General features: G+C 47.5%; 1 protein-coding gene across 1 annotated transcript in view; it reads right to left on the bottom strand.

Annotated features, from left to right (window-relative positions):
- Nucleotides 1-22,153, bottom strand: part of ACSS1 (acyl-CoA synthetase short chain family member 1) — a 64,727-nt gene that overhangs the window by 18,195 nt on the left and 24,379 nt on the right. The window contains exons 3-8 of the mRNA XM_025209289.1: nucleotides 18,222-18,421; nucleotides 17,051-17,226; nucleotides 8,011-8,163; nucleotides 4,903-5,050; nucleotides 2,546-2,683; nucleotides 1,480-1,572 (exon numbers count right to left, since the gene is read on the bottom strand). Coding sequence (XP_025065074.1) covers nucleotides 1,480-1,572; nucleotides 2,546-2,683; nucleotides 4,903-5,050; nucleotides 8,011-8,163; nucleotides 17,051-17,226; nucleotides 18,222-18,408 — 895 coding nt within the window. The 5' untranslated portion in view covers nucleotides 18,409-18,421. The remainder of the gene's footprint in view (nucleotides 1-1,479; nucleotides 1,573-2,545; nucleotides 2,684-4,902; nucleotides 5,051-8,010; nucleotides 8,164-17,050; nucleotides 17,227-18,221; nucleotides 18,422-22,153) is intronic.

A 22,153-nucleotide genomic window follows, 5' to 3' on the forward strand; every position in this document is an offset into this window, starting at 1 on the left:
CAATGATAAAGTAAGCATGCTAGCCTCCTCCAGCAGAAGAGGGAGGTGCTCAGTCGCTGGGTAGGAGAGTCTGGAAATGGGAGGGGTGCTCGTTGGTAGAGGAGAGGAAGAAGGCAGTGTGAAAATACACATACTCTTTCTTTAATCTACAGCAGGAAGCCAGGCAGGAAGGAGAGCCCAGAACAAAGTATACACTGGAGTACAAACAGAGCCAGCAGCTTTCATGTGATCTTCCTTATTCCAGGTAAGCTGCTGGTTCAGCTCTAGAAAGTGACCTTTTTGTGATTCTTCTTGTCATATGACAGGCAAGAGCAGGAGAAAAGGCAGACCTGGAGAAACACTCAAGGCAAGATCCTGTTCCACCTATTAGGTACATAAGTGTACTTAAGAGCCTAAGTATAACTCTATTCCACCCTGATCAAATCCCTAAAAAAAAGTTAATGCAAAAAAGGGGAGGAAGGTGGGTCCTTCCCTTCCTCACTGCTTTTAGGTGATTCAGTCTTAAAGGGTAGATGATGGTGTGTAACAAAAGTAGATGAACTGATGGCAGAGGTGTAAGTGTGCAGCTGGGTACCTTGGGCAGCTGCCACACACAAGGGCCTCAGCAACTTCTGATTGCTGCTGCACGACTGGTGAGATTGTGGCTGCAGCAATGACCCTTTTTTCTGCTTTACCCACCCCCACCCCACCTCCTGCCTCCCCCCCAAGTTGGTACCTAGGGTAGCTGCCCCAGTCACACCACTGATAGATGGATTTTCAGGACCTGAATACAGTAAAATAAAATCACACTTAGATGCTTCTGTTTACTTAGATACCCAATTGGTAGACTAGGATCTGGTCCCTATCTCCAGAAGGCCCTTCAGTAAAGAACAGTAAAGATGGGTGCATCATTCTTTTGTGACCTGAGAGCCCAAGCACAAAAGAGTATGCAAGAGAGTAACAAATAAAGTAACTCGTATTCAAGAACCTGGACAAAATATTTTCATGAAAATGTTTCCAAATGAAATAGACCATTTTAAACCAGTGGTGCTCAACCTCCAGCCCACATGCTGCATTTGGCCCATGGGGCTATGTTATCCAGCCTGCGTGGCTCCTCACTGGTCCAGAAATGTGGTGGTAGGGGAGCAGTAGCAGCCATGGCAATTAACTCTGCCACTGCTTCCCCACTGCCAAATACCTGTGAGGAGGCTTGATGGTGCAACCCCACAAGCAGATTGCTCTGGTATGTGGCATTGCTTCACATCTGGGGTCACTCCATGACCAGATCTAGTGTGCAGAGCTAGGCTGGCCCACAGCTGGATCCAATGCACCAACCCCACACTGGATCAGTCTCAGCGGATCCAGCCCAAGGACCAGCCCTATGCCACTCATCTGGCCTGCGGGTCAAATAGTTGCACACCACCATTTCAAACCATTTTCTAACCACGATCATTTTTCCTGTCCCTTCTTTGCCACCAACCCCAGTATCATGCTGATTACCTGTTTGCCACCAGGTGTCCACAAGGGTGCATTTGCTATCTCCCACTACTTTGTGGAACCACTGCCAAGCTTCATGGTTAATTGGTTCTCCCACTAAAGCCAAAACAGCAAAGAAAAAGGAGTGAATTCTGGTGAAAGCACCTTTATGCAGAGCACTATCCCATCAGCACCCCCTGAATGTGGACTGCATGACAGCAGGTTTATAATTATAGCAACTGGTCTGCAGCTACTAACTTTTCTTAATATTTGGCTGAGACGTGAAAAGAAGCCTAATGGGCACACACAATAGCACAGCTAGAAGGTTCACCACTATTTCCTTGGACTGGGGAACAGCACAGAAAAGTAATGGAAGGTAACTTGAGGATCTTCAGAAAACCACAACTGTGATAATGCAGGGGGGGCCATTTGGGCCTTGCCTACACCTCAGCAGCAGCCGCTAAAGGCAAGGATGTCTCCCACCCACATCCCTCCCACCTGTATCTCAAGGCACACTCCAAATCTGGAAATACAACACTCAGGCAACTCCAAACTTATCCCTCTGTGCCTGCTCTCAAGCCTGCAGTCAGCCTAAGAACAACCAATAGGCATGCATCCACAGTGGTCTCTTTGGTGAACTTCTGGGTCTGGGATGCATCCATACATGCACATAAGTGCAGTGTGGGAGGGGTGTCCTCATCCTTGTCCTTGCCAGGCTCCTTGCCATAGTGGTACAGAAAGCCCATAGGTTGGTCCAGCTTGAGAATGTCTATTGCTCTAAATTATGCTCTTCAGGCCACTGAATTTGTCTGGTATCTTTTTCTGATGAATGCTACTCTTGCTAAAGGAATCTCAGAGATAAGGTATAAGTCTGGGTTATTAACTGCCTTAGTTTTAAGTGCTTTTCCTTCTCACTTAGTAACTAAACCACCATAAGTGACAGGTGCGTGAAAGAACATCTACTCTGAGCCAAACCGCAGCTGGGTTAAGCCATCCTGGCTTCACTGATCTCAGCAGAGCTGCCTCCATTGTTATCTGCCAAGGCTGTGGTTCTACAATTCCTTTCACACAAGTTTCCAGTGGTTCTCACCTGACCCCAGGGTTTTTAAGGACGATCGGTCATACTTCTTCACCCACTGATCACCATATTTCAACAGCAGACGGATAGCAGTCGGTGCTCCATAAAACTGATTAATTTTTAGCCTCTGTACAGTTTCCCAGTAACGACCTGCAAAATCCCCAAGAGTCACCTTTAATCAAGCTGTTTACAAAACAAAGCTATTGTTGCAAATGCTGAACATGAATGTCAACAGAATGTACAGGAGCCACTTGCAGTATCTAGAGTACAATGCTGATGACATCTTTATTACCCTTAGTACATACTTTTTTTAATAATCACATTGTAGCAGGTTTGGGATTAATACTTATCTTAACCAGTCACCTTAAATCTCTCACTTTGTACATTTATTCCTGAGCAACCTGGCTGCACAGGACTTTTAACATGTCAGGAAAAGTCATGGAGCCAGGCCCACCAAAGAAATTATAAGCCCCCTTTAGTACTGGGGGCCACTAACAATGTGTTACAGATGACTTGGGACAAATAATAATGAAAACAAGGACAGGAATGGAGGTCAAGAGTAATAACTAGTGTGCCAAGGGGGGACACTGAGCAGAGCACACCAGACAGTGCCCACTGGCCCCCAAACAAGTCCAAGTAGCCAGTGGACACTGCCCACTGATACTCTGCCCAGAGATGGGAATGAAATAGAGCAAGGAAAGAAGCCCCCCAGTCTCCAGGGAGCCTCCCAGCCAGAGCCTCCTTCCTGGGAAGATACATGACTAGCTTGGCCAGGGCCAGGAGGATGTTGACCAGGAGGTCCCATGACTTGCTGGGGCCACAGACCTGGAGTGCAAAAATGAACAGATGAGGGGAAAAGTGCAGCCAGAACCTCAACAGGAGGTTCTGGAGAAGGCAGTGCAGGGTAGGCTTGCCCTGGTAGGCTCCACGTAGGCTTGTACCAGGGTCTCCCTCTGCTCACAAAAGGGGTAGGTATCGGAGGGGTGGGGGGGGGTCTGTGAACCATGCCAGATACATGCCTGTGGTGATGGCTCTGTGGAGAGCCACCAGCTGAGGTCCCCAGTGGCTCACAGGATACAGGTGGAATACAGTATTGTCCCCAGGGACCCTCACTCCCACCCAGGGTGTCCCGCCACTTGTTGTCTGGGCAGGATGTGAGGACAGGATGATGGATGGTGTGGAGCATGAGCGTATAGAGCTGGTGGTGGTGGGTGGTTCAAAAGCAGACCAGCTTTGTGTCCCCAGCCTGCTAAGATGGTGAGGTGGGGAACACTATGGGGCTGGACGAGGCAGGAGCCCCACAACAAGCTCCAGAGGACTGGGGGACACCAGGGGGGCAGGGACTGCCCTTGTGCAGGATATGGTCTATGTAGGCAAGGGCAACGGGAGGCAGGGCAGCCCTGACCTCCTGGAATAGGCAGCAGGGTGCACACAGCGTGGGCAGCTTCATGCACCAGGCCAGCACAAAGGGAACTGCCCACTCTTGCTTGGCATAGTCCAGGAGGTCCCCAATACAGGTGATGTGGGCCAGAACCATCCTTGGCGCACCCAGGGCACCTCTGTCACTGGCACCACCAGTTGCAGTTTTTCCAGTAGGGGCTCAGTAAGAAGGTCAGCATCCTGGACAACCGTCTCTGGGGACCTGGAAGCAGAAACCAGCCTTCAGGCCCTGAGGGCAGGTTTCGGGTTAACACTCAACCAAGCACCTCGTCTGTCATACTGTACATTTATCCCTGGGCACCCTGACCGCACAAGAATCAACATAAAAGGAGTACTCAAAACACCCTTAAACACAGCCCATACAAGACAACTCACAGATCTGAGGCCTCTCCACAGGCCCCAAGAGGGTGCTACTGGCTTCATGCTGCTCCCTCAACACCAAAGTACAGTATTCCTTCTCCCTCCTACATAAGTTGCCCCTCCTGGCCTCACAGTACTCCTGTTTCCAGCATTGCATCCCTGGGTCTTTTGCCAGACCCTGGGAGAGTCCTTGGCTCAGTTCTGCCATCACTACAAGCCAAACTTCCCCTCTGTCTCCAACCCATGGCTCCTCTCCCTATGATCCTTTAACTTCCTATCTCTAGCTAATCATCCTCTGCAGCTGGTCCAGTTCTCTTAGGCAGCCTACAATCACTCCTGACTGCCTGCAGCAGACTTGAGTCCCCATCAGCCTGCAGACTCCTCCAGTTTGGAGTGTGTAGTCTGCTGCAAGCCTTTGCCAGCTAGCCTACTACACACATGACTATAAGAAAGTGAGCAGGACACATCCACTAAGGCAGCCAGGTCAGTCCCAATCAGTTCCTAAACTGCCTTCTGTCCTATAATGTTCCCATAGGTGCCTATGTAAAGCTTTGGCCATTACTCCTCACCTGGGTCAGGGTACGTAGGCGTGCTCTCAAACAGTACAGAGGTGGCCCCATTGCAGAGTGGTCCATACACAACATAGCTGTGTCCTGTGATCCAGCCGATATCAGCCACACAGCCAAAGATATCACCTTGCTGGTAGTCAAAGACATACTGCAAAAATGCATAGAGAATTTGAATTCTCAGTAAAAAGCTGAAAGCTCAGTATAAAGGAACTGACACATGCTCCGTTGCATTGGTTACTTCAATTCAGCCAGCAAAAAAGATGGAACAGGGCAGCCGTGGCAGGGCACCTTTGGTGCCTGCCACTTTAAGAGGCTTAAACAGGCTGTGGAGTAGCTGGCAGGTGCAGTGTGGCCCAACAAGGCGGTCACATGACCACAAGAGGGTTTCTGGATTGGAGGATGGGGCTGGGCAGCCTCAATATAAACCCAGGCCCTCAGGGCAGAACCAGCAGTTGCTGTAGGGATGCCACGATAGTAACACTGGCCAGCTGGAGATCAGGGTAGGAGCTCTGGTGATGGAGGAGGTTCCTGGTCCTGGGGAGTGACCTAAAACTACACCCTGATGGTGAGGATGGTGTGGTGGGGCTGCTTGTGGCAGGGTGGTCTCCAGGAAATGTCACACCTGTGCCTCCCCAGTGAAAGGTGAGTATGGGGCACCTTATAACCTCAGCCCCCATGACCTGGTGGGTTACCCTGTAGAGAGGACAGGTGAGGGGTCTAAGCAGGGACAATGTGTGGGGGGGTGCATGTGGGTGCATGTGCATCCCCTGAGCGTGGTGGTGCACCCCCTGCAAAAAGGTGCTGCCAACACTGTCAGTGGTACCTGCAGGTGGTCACCACTTGCCACCCTGCTGCCGACATCACCTGCGGTGTCTGCGGACAGTCCACGATCGCCGCTGGCTTCCGCCAATGCTGCTGGCGCTGCCTGTGGTTAGTCGCCGACCCTTCGTTGGTGCTCGCCCCCAACAGTGCCAGCGGAGTCTGCGGGAGCTCCGTGCTCCTGCTGCTGCCAGCGCAGCCATGCCCCCCCAGCTGCTGGGGGCATGCACCGTTCATGGGTCTAGGCATGTCATCAGACACCTGAGGCCCAAGGGGTATAAGGCCTAGTGGCCACAGTGACGAGGTGTGCGAGAGTGAGTGGGCCACGTAGTGTAGGGTCCGCGTGGGCAGGCCTGAAGGACTGTGCACAGGCTGGCTTAGTGATTAAGTGAGCTGGTTAGAGGGGCCCGAGAAGGCGGACCTGTATGGGAGACTGAGGGCGAGTGGCTCAGTAACCTACCCAAAGTAACCTTGACTGGCCCATGGTGGGGCCAGGACCAGACCGGTCAAAGGGCCAGAGCATCTACTGCAAGGGACAGCCAGAGATAGAGGCCAGGAGTCCTGACTGGCCTAGAGGCAAGGCCAGGGCCAGTGAGGCCAAAGGTCCCAGAGGGGGCCACTGCCACAAGAAAAACGGGCTTAGGGAGTTTTGATGCCCAGAATGAGGGTGGAGAGTAGACTGCCTGAGGAAGAGGGATCCAGGTGGGGTCTGAACATCAGGCAGGTATAGAGTGAGGCCCAGTGGGGGGCCACATAGTGATGCCATCTGTGAAATGTGGGACACACTGTAGGGATGGTACAGAGCTGTGTATTATGCCCTTGGCATCAAGCATTAATTGGTCAGCCTCCCACCTTATAAACAACTACTTTAGAGTTGCATCAAAGGTGAGACAGGTGGGCAGACTACCCTAGACAGGTGGGCGGGCCAACAATTGGACTGGCTGTGAGATGGCCCCCTGTCACAGCAAGCATAAGTGACAAAATGACCCAAAGAGACAAATAGAAACATAAGACTACAGGGGCCTCCTGGGGCATTAGTTTCAGCCCACCACATTCACAGGCAGTTCTTAACCCAAGGATTCCCCAAAATTGTTACTTCAAATCCTCACATACTCCAACAAGGAACAAAATCTAGAACATCAAAAACATACAATTAAATGCCACAGATAAAACCAGGAGAGACAAGGGCACTGCCAATGCCCTGCCAGAAATTTTTTTTTTTTTTTTTTCAGGAAATTCTCAGATCCAGGGGAGCAGGCAGAGGTAGAGGGGGAGCAAGCGGGACATTGTAGTGACAGACCAAAGCCAAGAACTTTCTTTCTGGACTGAGCAGAAAGAAGACCCATCAAAGCCTATGCCTCATATAGCTGCCATCTAAGAAGAGCTGACATGCAACTCTCACATGTCTCAGAGAGCAAGTGAAACACTTCAGTCCTGCAGCTTGAAAGGCTGATCCTCAAATTTTCTGAACAGCTACCTCTGGACTGAGAACACCACAAATCTCTTGGAAAAGATAAGTATCAGTAGGGGTAAGGACACAGAGGCAGAGTGGTTAATGCATCTTGCTGTGGCTCCAAAGATGTGACCTCTAAGCCCTCCTCAAAGCTTACATAAAAGACTGCCTCTAGTTACTCTAACTGTAGCTGGACAACTGATCTTGAACTTGGAAGTCAGAGATAGGTGGCCATAAGGCTGATTGCATCACTGCCTTGAGGGTAGCTAGCTATAGAAATTAATGTGTTTGAACTGTGCTATCTCTGTGGGTACAGAACCTTCATTATACAGTCATTTATTATTCTACAACACAAAGGTTCTGCATCCCACAGCCAACCATATGCCACACAACACCTGCTCTGGGAAGGTATTATAAGGTCCATCTTGCTTCTGCAGAAGAGGAGTTAAAGAACCTGCCCAATGCCACCCAGCATATCAGTGGCAGAGGCAAAAAATTAGTGCTTGTACAGTTTTGTCCTTCAGCAGACAAGTGTCACAAAAAGACACTTTAGGAGTAACCAATGAATTGAAAAGACCCAGCTGGAATCACTGCATCATCTGGATTCCTTACAAACACAGGGAGCTGATTTGCATGGCAGCATGCTTCCTGGCAGCAAATGGAGGCAATTTAATTATTAATATGCTTTCACACACCTTTCAACTCGACTGCATGCAACACATCAAACAATTGACAAATGCACCACCATGGACTTAATCAAAGAAACAAATGTTTCCCCATGCCCATGCTGAAACAGCACAAATACTCTTTTGACAGAGATAACATGGTAGTGGTACCTTGTGCGTCAGAGCAGCATACAGCAGATATCCAGCCTGGGTATGAACAATCCCCTTGGGTTTTCCTGTGCTTCCAGAGGTATAAAGCATGAAGAGCATGTCCTCACTGTCCATACTTTCAGGAACGCATACAGGAGCCTCCCTGGCCATCTCCTAAGAAAAGAGAAACAACACAAAAAGCCCTTTAACCTCTCATAGCAAATCCTTTGGTGAAACTCAGCTGTGTCTGGGCTATGCATAAAAGAACTGGCATGTCTTCAGCTGGTGTCATGGCTTTCTCCAGAAAGACTTGGCAGAAGTTGTACTAGCAAAAAGCAAGGAGAATTGGATTGAAAATGCTAGAGCACAGGAGCAGTCAAGGTGGCTGCTCAGATGATATGCACTGTCTGTTTCCCTGGGCACTGACAGAAGCTGCAGGGGCATCATGGGCCAGATTCTATTCCATCAAGAAGCAGGTAAGAGGACTGAGGCACTTAAATGTGATTCTATTCCATCCTGCTCAAGCCCGTGAAAAACTGTTAATGCAAAAGATGAGGGGGTCCTCCTCCTTTTGATGTTTTTTTGTGACTTAGTCTTAAAGGTATAAAGACCATGTGTTACCAAACTAAATCCATTCATGTATTTTCAGGATTTAAACAAGGTGGAATAGAATTGCACTTAGGATCCTTACTTGCCTAATAGGGAGAATAGAACCTGGTCCTGTGTACACAGGACACTTACTCCCTATAAGGTCATGGGGACAGATGCTGTAGCTGTTCTTTAGTCTCATGCATCTCTCACACCCAAGTGTCAGAAGATAACAAATGAACAAAACCTGTATTAAAGAAAAAAACACAATCAAGTCCTTGGGAGGATAAAAGTGTCTGACAGAAAACCCTAGTGTGATTCCCATCATAAGCCACACTTTGTAGCAACTGGAAGGTCATTAAGTGACAGCTCTATTTTAATTTTAAATCATACTTGGGATTTCCCACTGTCAGCTTCCATTTTCTGGCTGCAGAAAGGACTGTGGGCCCTTTTCTGGTTACATCAGGTACAGAGCAGGGCTGTCCAACTGGCAGTCAGGAGGCCACACACAGCCCACAAGGGGTTAACCTGTGACCAGTACCATAGAAAAGGTGGTGCCGGTGGTGCGCAGGCATCAGGTGTCATCATACTGCCTTAAATAATAAATAACAGAAAGCAGCTGCTGCTAGCAGCCATATGATCACAATTGCAATCACAGCAGCAACAGGAAGTCATTATTGCCCCTATCCAGTGGGTACCCAGCCAAAGTCCCTACACTGTTGCATGTAGCCCCCCAGGCTTCTACATGGCCACTATTCCTTTCTTTCTCTGCTGCAGCTAGGGACTCTAAGCTCCCACTTTCAGCAGCTTTCACTTCCTGCTCCCATCCTATGGTGTGGGGTGGCACAGCTCATGGCATCAGTACAACTTGTGGTGGGGGAGGGAAGGCTGTGGCCTAAGGGCCTGCTGCTTGCACTAATGTGGCCCCTGCTACTGCAGCTTGCATGACATGCAGTCACCAGCCACTTAGAAGTTAGACAGCCTGGGTATAAAGCAGATCCACCTGAATCAGACTACACAAGGAAGCAGCACAGTGGAAATATGTCGTGCCCACTTGCTCCTGCATTACATGCACTACGTGCTGAAAAAATGCCAGGCAGCTTCCTTTACAGTGGCTCCTATGAGCATGCCTGATATTGTGAAAAGGACCAAGCATGCCTTGGGCACAGACCCAAAAGCACTTACATGGCAGATTCTTGGCATTAGATACACGCAGGACTGCAGCCTGGGCAGAAGTAAAAGGGCCAGGGAGAGTGGAGTGTCTCAGTGCAATGCTCCTTAGCAGTCCAACGGAATGCAGGCATGCCCATGAAGTTTGGTATTTGTTGTAAATGAAAAGATGGAGAGCAGTGAATGATCCTTTATGCCTTATTCCTCCCTTTCCAAATGCAGACCTGGCTACCTTCTTATTTCCATTCTCCCAAAAGCCAAAGGAGTTCTGGAGTTAGAACTCTCAACAGAGGCCATTGCAAAGGCCAGGGGGCAGAATCTGGCCTGACCTTTCACTTGTACAAGGAAACAAGCAGGTTGCAGAGGTCTCTTAAATCCCTAGGTGAGTAACTCTGACTTTGGGCATGGGCAGGCAGAAGTCACAGGGGTACTGGCCTGTCTGCTCCCTCCCTGGAGCAAGTAAGTGGGTAGTGAATGGAGACTTAGCTTTATCCCACCCCCTGACTTCACTGGGGAAAGTAGCTGGATCAGCACTAACTCAAGTTATCACCAAATTTATGGCCCTCCTTGATTCATAAATTCAGACAAGAAGTTAAATGAGTAAGCAGTGGGGAGGGGTTTTAGGCCTCTGCAGACTCATTCCCTGCTTCTTCTTTTCTTTCATTAGGGTCAGCCCTCCAATTTCCAAGTTCAAGCAGAGAAGTCAGTACTAACATCCCAGGGCTGGATTGCAACAGCCTTACCTGCTCAGTATTATGAAGGGTGAGGACAGAATTTGGCCCTTGGTAAATGGAACCTGTAGGCTGCCAGTCACCTTCCTTAAAATGAAATGGAAAATGGATGGTTCCACAGTAGGAACAAATGGTACTTCCACAAACCTGGAGCACAAATTGAATATAGCAGGGGCGCTCAAGCCCCAGCCCATGGGCTGGATCTGTTCTATGGAGCCATGTCATCTGGCCCATAAGGCTCCCTACAGGACCAGAAATTTAGCAGTGGGGGAATGGTGGCAATTCACATTACCACTACTCTGCCACCAAATTTCCAAGCTCCATGTGGCTGGAGTGGGCCTTGGCTGGGCTGTTGCCACATAGCTGGATGCCTAAGCCCCAGCCAGGCCAGCCCCATGCAGCTGGACCAGCAGCATGCCCTGGATCAGATCCAGAGGCCAGATCTAACCCACAGACCAACCTGGCACTGCTTATCCAGCCCATGGGGTGAAAAGGTTGGGCACCACTGGAACAGTATGCTGCTCACAGTCCACTTAATATCAGGGAATATTCAGCTTGAGATCTCATTAGATGGTCCATGTGTACTCTGCTTGTTCCAGATCCAACATAAGAAAGATCCAACCTTTCAACTGATTTGAATGTCCTAATTTCCTTTCTTCTCTGGAACTCTGGGGCACTCCCCTTGTCATTGATTTCTTGTTCTGAATTAAACCACACCCTGGACTTCGTTCACTTTCTCTCTCTGTTTTGTTTATATGGATTCTGGCAAATTAGATGTGAGAAAGCCAACCTAATTCTTAGATATCACTTCAAGAATAAACCACCAGCTAAGCACAGTGTTCAGAGTGCATTGGAAGCAGAGTAATAATTAGTGGAGGAGGATTTTATTGACAGGTTTCAATGAGTCATCTTGTTATCTAACACTTGAACCCTGCATGAAAGTGAAGCAGATAATCACTGATTCATGCCAGTGGATGGATCAAGCTCAGTTTATTCTGGATGAAAGACAGACATTAACTTCTTTTAAGGGTGCAGAGACCTAAGAGCTGAGACAAACATATCCTGCCAACCAGTGACAAAAACATTAGGATCAGGTGTTTTTGGGGAGACAATTTAGAATGAAATGTTTTGTTATTCAAATGACTAATAAAACCAAAATCTAGCAAGGGCACCAATCAGGACTACATCCAGTGTGTATGAACCCTGTTCGAAACACGGTGGGAGCTTCACTTGCTTACATGATAACTTTGCTTTTACTGGCTCATGGCTTAAAGCCTGTTCCTTTTGTGCCTGTCCTGCTCTTTCCACTTCTGCTTCTTTCCTTTGGAATCAGTTGGATAGCAAAGTGTGGCACTGGTACATGCTTGTTTTCTCACCAGCTTTACAAACTGCTGTAATCCTCCAGCAAGTAATTGTGGTCTATTGTCAAATGCCATTTCCTTGTTGCAAACAGAGATTCTCTTATTCGTGCCTTCCTTTCCTTCCACTTGCATAGGCAGCTCCAAACAGCCTGCAACATAGGACTACAAGGCTCCAGCAAACTGGCACATGCAAGTTAGCATAACTCTGACTATAAATCCACTTGCAATTTTTGTAAATACCAAACATCAGTTCAAAATACCAGTTCATCAGTTCAAAGAAATGCACGCTCCTCTAACTCCAGAGCTTAATATGATGTATCAACTCATGCAACAGCTTTAACGCAGTGGAACAACATCCCCTTAAGGCAGGGGTGGGCAAAGTCCAGCCCATGGGCTGGATTCAGCCCATGGCAGGCTCCATTTCTGAGCAGCCCCTGCCCATATCACTGCAGCCAGTTTCCAAGAAGACTCCAGAATGAGCAGAGCCATGACAGTGAGGGGCCCAGGTTTCCACAGAGACTGGCCCAAGCAGCACTGGCAGGGTGGACAGCTGGGCAGAGAGCTACTTCAGGGCTGGAGCCGGGATATTGCAACTGTAGCAGGAGGGCCTGGATCCAGGGCAGAGTTGCGATCCACTGCCTGCATGCCCTGGGCGGGAGTATGCAGGCAGTGAATTGCGGCTCTGCCCCAGTGGGACATGTGGGCAGCAGATCACAGCTCTAGTCTGGCTCTGGACCATGCTGTCACTGCTACAAAATCCAAGCCCCAATGCCAGAGCAGCTCCCAGTCCAGCTGTCCACCCTGCCAGCACTCCTTGGGCTACCCCCTGTGGAAAGCCTGGCCCCCACACTGTCATAGCCCTGCTCCTTTGGGGTCTCCAAGTTAATGGGATGCAGTGATGCAGGCAGCAGCTGCTGGGAAATGGAGTCCAGCTGCCAACCAGATCTGCCATTTTACCCACCCCTGCCCTAAAGACTCAAGTAATTTGACAGACATAAAAACAATTATTGCTCAGAAAACATTTTCCAGCCTGGGTGACAACCTCCAGCATCTTCCTTGGGTGTATACAAGCCTGTAGCAATCATGATATATTCCAAATATTCAACAACTGTCTGTAAAAACAGAGAGGCAACCTACTTCCCTGAGACACTGTGCTATTCTAGGTGAAGAAAGACTTCCCTCAAATTGTTTAGGCTTATGGTCCACAACCTAGGGGTTGTAATGCCAAGTAGGGACGTGGCAGTTACGAGTGGGGTCACAAGACTCCTATGGCCCCTAGTTCCCCCAATCCCACAATTCTTCCATATGCCCCCAATTAATAGGGACCAGGGACTTACCATGCCTCAGCTTTCTGGAAACTGTCCCAGTGCCTGAAATTATGCTGCAGAGAAAGCTAACCCAGACTCACTCAGCCATATTTTGTTCAAGGACAAGCCTCCAGGCTAGCCCTCATCATGGAGTAATTGTGGGCACAGGGACAGTTACTGTGGAGTAGCAGAGGCAGGGTAAGTCATTGCCCCATTTAACTATGGGCATACAACTGGCACACAATGGTTCCACAGATGTATGACTAATCAGACTCAAGACAGCAAAATATTTGAGAATCACTGAACTATGTGTTTATCTGAGGACATCTCAGTGATCAGTTGTGAGTGCTTGTGAAACACTATAGGGTAATTTGGCCTTACAACTAACCACTATTCAGAGCCTACATTTAGTTCCAAGTGTTTGTGAGCATTTAACAAATATTAAAATAGTAACAGTGGGTAAAATCAAAACTAAGTCTTACACCCTGGGCAAGTTAGAGATCTCATCTGCATTCATGTTTTCACAGCATAGTCAGACTGACTTGCCTGAGTTTTGGTACCATGGCCAAGTTCCATGTGCTCCTAAGTCTACAGCAAGGCCCACTGGCTCCAGTGGTATCAAGTGTAGAAGATGAGCAAATCTGTAGTAGCTTCAGTTCAATTAAAATAGTGAGTTAAAGCATAATATCCCTGTGCTATTTAATAGAGAGTTCAACTTCTTTCATCCTGTCTCCACATTCTCAATGTATCTCAGATTTTTGTATTAAAACAGATCACTGCACCACTGCCGAATGAAGCTGGAAGTCACTGGCAATGAAGAAGGGGGGAGTGAGGGCTTTCAGCACCCTGAGGCAGTTTTAGGTTGTGGGATAAATATATTAGCTGGATGTTTCCGCTATACTGATCAGCACTGAAAGAGTTAACACCAGACAACTGCATTCAAGGATTCAAGGTTCACATTTCTTAATTGCAGTTTCAAGTTACCTGCAGACTTCAGAAGCCACCTCTGCTTCAGTTTATTCAAGGATTAAGGCAACACCTAACCAATAAAACAAGTTCTTCCTGTCTAAATTGTACTGTTAGCATCTAGCAGTTGTTTGCTCCTACTTCACTGGAACACCAACTGACTTGGAAAGTGAGTTTTAGCTCCTCAATATCTTTAATGTCCAAATGATGGTTTCCAGCACTGAATGCAACTAGTGCTGTCTGTTTATTGCTACTGGTAAACTGACACAATTACCCCTGCCTCAAGCTATATGATCCCAGGTGCACATTTTAATGAGTGATCCCTCCTCCACCAGCCTATATAGGTTGTAAATAGTCCCACAAAATCATTCCCCAGGAAAAAAGAATAATTACACCAAGCCTTTCTTGGGTCTTGTCTACTTCTGCAAAATTAATGTCCAGTTTCACAGCATAGACAATATTTTACCAAGTTTGACTGAACCACATGGGAAGGAAGGAGAGCAGCAGAATAAGGACCTTGGACTTCAGAAAAGCAGACTTCTATTCACTCAGGGAACTGATGGGCAGGATCCCCTGGGAGGCCAGTTTGAAGGGAAAAGGAGTCCAGGAGAGCTGGTTCTATTTTAAAGCAACCTTACTGAGGGTGCAGGAACAAACTGTCCCGATGCGCAGGAAGATGAACAAGTATGGCAGGCAACCAGCTTGGCTTAGCAGGGAACTGTTCAGTGAGCTAAAACACAAAAAGGAAGCTTACAACAAGTGGAAACTTGGACAAATGAAGCAACAAAAGGAAGATCAGGAAAATTCTGGGTCCCTTACTGAATGGGGAAGACAACCCAGTGACAGATGATGTGGAAAATACTGAAGTACTCAATGCTTTTTTCATTCATTCACAGGCAAGCACCAGACTACTGCACCTGGTAGCACAGTTTGGGGAGGAGGTGAGCAGCCAACAGTGGCAAAAGAACAGGTTAGAATTTATTTAGAAAAGTTGGCTGTGTATAAATCCATGGGGCCAGACACAATGCATCCAAGGGTGCTGAGGGGGTTGGGCCACTGGCCATTATCTTTGAAAACTTGTGGCAATTGCGAGAGGTCCCAGATAAGTGGAAAAGGGTAAACATACAGCCCATCTTTAAGAAAGGGAAGAAGGAAAATCAAAGAAACTACTGACTGATCAGCCTCACCTCAGTCCCTGGAAAAATCATGGAGTAGATCCTCAAGGAATCCATTTCTAAGCACTTGGAGGAGAAAAAGGTGATTAGGAACAGTCAGCAGCAATTCAGCAGGGGCAAGTCATCCGCAGAGCCAGTCATCATAGAAGGCAATAAGGTTGGTCAGGCATGACTTGGCTCTGTGGATGTGGGGAAACCAGCAGACGTGATATACCTTGACTTTATCAAGACTTTTGATACGGTCTCCCACAAATTCTTGCAACCAAGTTAAGGAAGTATGGGTAGGACAAATGGACTGTAAGGAGGATAGAAAACTGGCTGGATCATAAGGCTCAAAGGGTAGTAATCAATGGTTCAATGTCTAGTTGGCAGCCAGTATCAAGTGGAGTGTCCCAGGGTCAGTCCTGGGCCAGGTTTTGTTCAGTATCTTGATCAAAAACCTGGAAGATGGGATGGAGCGCACCCTCAGCAAGTTTGCAGATGACACCAAGCTGGGTGGAGTAGTAGATGTACTGGAGGGTAAGGCTAGGATTCAGAAGTCCTCGACAAATTGAAGGATTGGACCAAAAGAAATCTCATGAGGTTCAGTAAGGACAAGTGCAAAGTCCTGCACTTAGAATGGAAAAATCCCATGCACTGGTACAAGCTGGGGACCGACTGGCTAAGCAGCAGCTCTACAGACAAGGAGCTGGGGGTTACAGCAAACAATAAGCTGAATATGAGCTGACAATGTGCCCTTGTTGCAAAGAAGGGTAACAGCATACTGTGCTACATTAGTAGGAGCACTGCCAGCAAATCAAGGGAAATTATTCTTCCCTTCTATTCAGCACTGGTTAGACTACATCTGAAATACTGTATCTAGTTTTGGGCCCCCCACTGCAGAAAGGATGTAGACAAATTGGAGAGAGTCAACAACTGAGGGCAACAAAAATGGTTAGGATGCTGGGGCAAATGATTTATGAGGAGAGCCTGAGGGAACTGGCTTATTTAGTCTGAAGAAGAGAAGTGGGGATATTTAATAGCAGCCTTCAACTACCTTTAAGGGTGGTTCCAAAGAGGATGAAGCTAGACTTTTCTGAATGGTGGCAGATGACAGAACAAGGAGTAAAGGTCTCAAGCTGCAGCAAGGGAAGTTTGGGTTAGATATCAGGAAAAACTCTCTCACCAGGAGGGTAGTAAAGCACTGGAATGGGCTACCCAGAGAGGTTGTGGAATCTCCATCCTTGGAGGTTTTTAAGACCCAGCTAGACAAAGCCTTGGGTGGATGATCTAGTTGGGGATGGGCCTGTCTTGAGCAGGGGGAGTGGACTAGATGCCCTCCTGAGGTCCCTTCAAGCCCTAATTTTCTATGATTCTATGTCTGAACACAACAGGGCAACAATAGGTGTCATGGTTTTGGGGTATTCTGAAACCTCTGGAACACCATTGCTGGAAGAAAAAATTGGGGGCAATTTCTAAATACCAGGCATTGCGTTCCACCGTGGGATGTAATGCAAAGTTTGGCTGTCTAAAGTACCCATCCACCATAGGGAGCATTTCCTGTAGCCTGCACCAGTTGCCCCAATTTATGATCACAGCCTAATAATTATGATTTCCTAGTACAGCCAATGCCTGTAAAATACCTGGAATGCCTGCTATGTGAAAACAGAGGTCCTCATACATGAACACCAAGCAGGGTATCTACAGTACCCAGCTCCTTAAGGCAGGGCAGTCTAACCAGCACTGGATTAAATACCTGGATTAAAATAATAATGTCAACGTACTTCATTAAGCGGGATATCGAGATCACCCATGTGGACTGTGTTGTCTGTCCTTTGAGCCACAAAGACATGCTTGACACTTGGGCAATTCTTCACAGCTTCATCCACAGTCTTCTTCAGCTCTATGATTCGTCCACCCCGGATGCCCTGATTGTATGTAATGACAGCTTTGCATTCCGCTAATGAGAGAGAGAATTGGCAGACCTATCAGGGTGTTTGCCATGACATACACCGTGCTTTAATTAGTCATGAATATGTGGTGAGGATAGTCATGAAAATATACTTCACACTGCTCCTCAGAATTTCGGTGAACATTAATACCCAACAACGATGGCAAACCCTACTTAAAATGATGGTAACTGAAGGAGTGGCCTTTCCAGTCTTCAAGGCACAAGAGGAGAATTCGACCTCCATCCAAAGACCACTGAAGCCAATGTGAATCTTCCAACTAACATTAATGGATCCAAGAGCATGGCCACAAGCAAGTAAGTGTAATCTTCCAGATGCCCTCCTACCTCCACTATGGAGTAATCTCTCAACCCCTTCCAATTCTACTAAACCCCCACCTAATAACTACCAAATTCAGAGTCCTTTATCTTACTTGGGCTGCAAAGAGACATCGTATTTGTCCAGGGAAAAAACATTTTATTCCAAGACAAAATTAAATCATTCAGAAGCCATGTCCGTTGTCCTGGAATAAATACTAAAAAAGTACTAATGGTTTACCCCGGGACATCGCAAAGTATGTCATATGTTTATATTATTGTATCATTGAATCAATGGAAGAAAAGCGGCAGTACATTCAGCCACTCACTAAACTCTGACTGGAAGGGCAATGTGTGTACACACTAATCCAGGGTATTTCTATTCTAACAAACATAGGCACAACTCATCCAGGGACAAATGCAACACCTGTTCTTAGCCTGGAATTTTAGCAATGCCTGTGGATTTCTGAAGAGTCATAGTACAGTATTACTCTTTAACTGAGTGCTTCAAATTGCACCCACACTATTTACCATAGGTCAGAAAGGAGAAATAAAATATTTATTTTTTCCCCATCTAAATTAACTTTCATTAAAACAAAATAACCATAAAACTTGTTTCCCTATATACCACCCAACTGTAACCAAGGAAACATCCAACTTTTAGTATTTTGCTTTGTCTTTTTACTTACAGTCATTGATCCTCCCAGCTAAAGCTTCAGCACTGAAACCAGCAAAGACCACGGTGTGAACAGCACCAATTCTGGCACAAGCCAACATAGCAGCCACAGCCAAGGGAGACACAGGCATGTAGACTGCAACCCTGTCCCCTTTTTGTATTCCATACTTCTTCAGTGTGTTGGCAAGGCGGCAGGTCATGTCCAGGAGTTCCCTGAAGCACAGAAAGGGAACATATATCATTCTTGTTTGCAAGCTGCTTTACAGCCACTTACCCAGAATGAAGGATTTAGGTCTGCACAAAAAAAACCCTGTGAATCTGAACCCAGATTACCACTGAAGACAACTGCATACCCAGCTCCTAAGCCTGGCATGCCACAAGGCTCAACCTGCTATTCTATGCTTTCCAGTCTCCCTGCAAAGCCATTACAGGCACCAGTGAGAAAATGGAAGCTGAAAGAGCAACAGTGCTCAGTCTAAGCTGTGGCTCTTCATTTTATGATGAAGACTGAGGATCTTCACAGAAATTTATATCAAAGCTTTGGGTGGGTGCTTTTACTGCATGCATTGAGTATCTTTCCTGAGTTCATGAATAATACAATACATGAGCTATCTCTCTGTATCAATCCTGGTACAAATAATACACAGTGGGACTGTCTACATGTGCTATTACTTCGCAGCAGGCTTACTGCACAGTAAGCCTACAGGGGAGTACGTCTATACGCGTTCCCTCTTGGGAGCAGATTTACTCCCAATGAGAGTAGCCTGATATAGGGCTGCTCCCATCCTGCTCTGCCCCGCTGCAGCAGCCAGGGGGAGTTCAAGGCTCCTTCCCCCTTCCCCCCCACCATGCTAGCCTGGGGGCTGGCAAAGGGCACAGGGTAGTCCCAGTGGGCATGGGGCCAGGAGAGCTCTGCCAGCTGCAGTGGTAGCTGTCTCTTGGCCCCATGCATATTGGGAACTTGATGTGTATGGAGTTAGGAGAGAGCTGCCCCTGCAGCAGGCAGAGCTCTCCTGCCCAGTGCACATGGGTACACATAGCTGCCAGCAAGCCTCTTGATGGGCAGGGGGTTTGCTGAGAGCTGTCCAGGGTGTGGGGCAGCTGCAGGGGAGCTTCCTGTGGGGTTTGGGGGGTTTGGGGGGTGGGCAGGAATCATGGCACTCGCTTGCAGATGCCCTGATTGGCATAGAGCTGGCTACTCAGAGGAGGGGAGGGGCTAGGAATCTAGCCCTCACTTGTCCCTCAGAGCAGCCAGCTCCATGTTGCACAGACCTGGCTGCTCTGGGGGACAAGCAAGGGATGGATTCCTAGCCCCCACTCAGTCCCCAGAGCAACTAGCTCTGTGCATGGAGCAGGGATGGGGCAGACAGCTCCCCAGTCCTGGCCCTGATCAACTGCCAGCTCCTGGAGAGAGCCTGGGAGTTGAGCAGCGCCAGGACCATGGACAGAAAGCTCCCTGTCCCCTGTGGCCCCCTGCTGGCTAAACTGACCAGGAGCAAATTTGCTCCCAGTCAGTATCTACATGTTGCACTTCGCAGTTCATTTACTACCTGTATCTAACTGTGCAGTAGACTAATTTACTGCACAGTAAATGTGAGCACATGTAGACAGTAATGCTTTACTGAGTAGTAGACTAATCTACTGCACAGTAAAGTGTCTCATATAGACACATCCACAGTGTCCTTTGCCATGCAGTGGACTTGCCACAGATTATTTTGGGGATGGGTATGTTGCTGTGGCTCTCAGGTTACACAATGAGCCAGCCAGGCTAGTGTCACAATTCTAGGCCCTGCACTCCATCTCCTTTAGGTGAGATATGAACAGTACTATCTTCCAGCTTTTTCAATGTCTAGCCACAATCAACACCTGGATGTAACCAGTGCAGCACTCCATCTGGGGAGACAGCCCCAACATACTGAGAGGAGACTATTCAGTGTCTTGTACACTCTCCAGTTTCTTGAATTTTTCTTTTGGGAAAGGAATGCAGGACAGAAGGATGAGTCATCTCATCAGACCAGTCATCTCATCAGGCCAGTAAGAATTTTAATCAGGCTAGTCAATTTTTATGAGGATTTTGCCATGTTTCCTAGCTTGCCATTCCATGAGGCCCATTCACTTCTCCATTCATCTCACCCTCTGTGTAGTCCTGTATTTTTAAAACAAGACTTGACATGCATTTACATTTATTCTCCTAGACTAGAATCTGGTTGTCTGCATATGCAGACCAGGTTTATGACTCTAAGCAGCCAGATCCTATGATGAGTCAATAAAAGGTATGTACTTTTATACAGAAGTATTTTCTACCTGGTATTCAGCTTAGGCTATATCTGTTCCTTACCCAGAACTAGGGAAGGTCACTTTGTGCCCAGAAGCTTGCCCAACGTCTCTCCTATAGCTAGATAGTCCAGTGAAAGATATTATCTAACAAATCTTGCTTCTTGTGCTTTTCAAAGTCACCTGAGGAAGGCAAAGCCTTAGTTACAGTAAAAACAAAAGGTGAAACTCCAGGCAAATAAATGTTGTGACTGCAATAGCAATCTGTACCTATTAACTACCGGTACATATTAATGACCTGCTCTTCAGAGCTGCTGAGTAGCACAGCTCCCACTGTGAAACCCCTGGAGTGGGGGTGTCATGGGTTTCACATACCCCTGAGGCTGGGGGATCATGGCTGCCATGATTCTGCAGCCCCCCTCCCTCCCAGGGTTTTCATGCACCCCCAAGGCTAGGGAATAGCAGCAGCTCCTGGGGAGCGGGGGGAGATGGACAACACCCCCGTGGCTGGGAGCTCTGGGATCTAAGGTGCAATGGGATCTAAAGCATGATCCACACAATTGTGCTTCCTGCCATGCCACATGTGCATGGCAGGAGGCATGATTGTGGGATCATGCTTTAGATCCCATTGCGCCATTATCTGCACATGTAGAGGGGCCCACAGTAAAGCACTGAATTGCAGTGGCTACTTGGTGATTAACACATTTCTAAGCTACAAAGATAAACAAGGCACTTTTTACAGGTATGGGAGCAGAAGTAGAGTAAAATAAATCCCTTTGAATAGGGATTTATAAGAAGCTGATCAACAACAGAGCCACTCTAAATTTATATTGTCACTATAGTATGTAATGTAGTATGTATCGCTGGGTTCCACAGTCACAAGAACAAAGCCACAATCTACTTCCTTGTTAAAAGAAACCCAGAATACAAACAAAAGCACTATTCACAATGCCTGCCCGCCTGATGCACAAGGCTAACAGCAGAAACACTGTTCTAACTAATTAAAAAGCCTGGTGTGGGCTGTAAATTACTTGTAAATTATATTCAGTGCCTGCACTGGAGAGAACAGTAGAACAGCCTGCTCCTTTGGCCAAGACCTAGCGACATTTCACAAAGAGAACAGAACTACTTGTGGTGAGTCTGGAGGGTGGAACACCAGGTAAACACAAAATGATGCTGGGCAAGTTAAAGGAACAAGCACATGCCAAGTTGTTTGGAGCATAGGGAAAGCTGTGGGACCCCTGGAAGAAGGCAGGGAAAGAAATGAGGAATTCAAGCTCCTGATATCCCAGCAGCTCTGCAAAAAATGGTCCTCGAGCCAGAAAAAATTTTGACTAGAACTTTTTGCCAATATTTGCCCAAATTCATTAATATTTTTGGTCTCACCAGAATACCACATTTCTTTATGAGCTTACTATTCACTTTAAAAAAACTGCCCAGCTCTAATGAGTTCTAATGGGAGCTCACAAAAATACCTTACTGGCTATCTAGCCCAGCATCCTGCCTCTCTCAGTGGCATAGAGATGCCAAGAAAAAGAGCATCTATGCAGCGTCAGTTCAAACTAATCCATCCCCTGCCACTCTCCCGCAACAGCTTCTAGGGTAGAAAGCCTTAAGGCGTCCTCATTTGGAGGTTACAGTTGAAACTATCATGCTTAAGGCTCACTGCTG

The sequence above is a fragment of the Alligator sinensis genome, unplaced genomic scaffold (assembly GCF_000455745.1).
Source record: "Alligator sinensis unplaced genomic scaffold, ASM45574v1 scaffold239_2, whole genome shotgun sequence".
NCBI lineage: Eukaryota > Metazoa > Chordata > Crocodylia > Alligatoridae > Alligator > Alligator sinensis.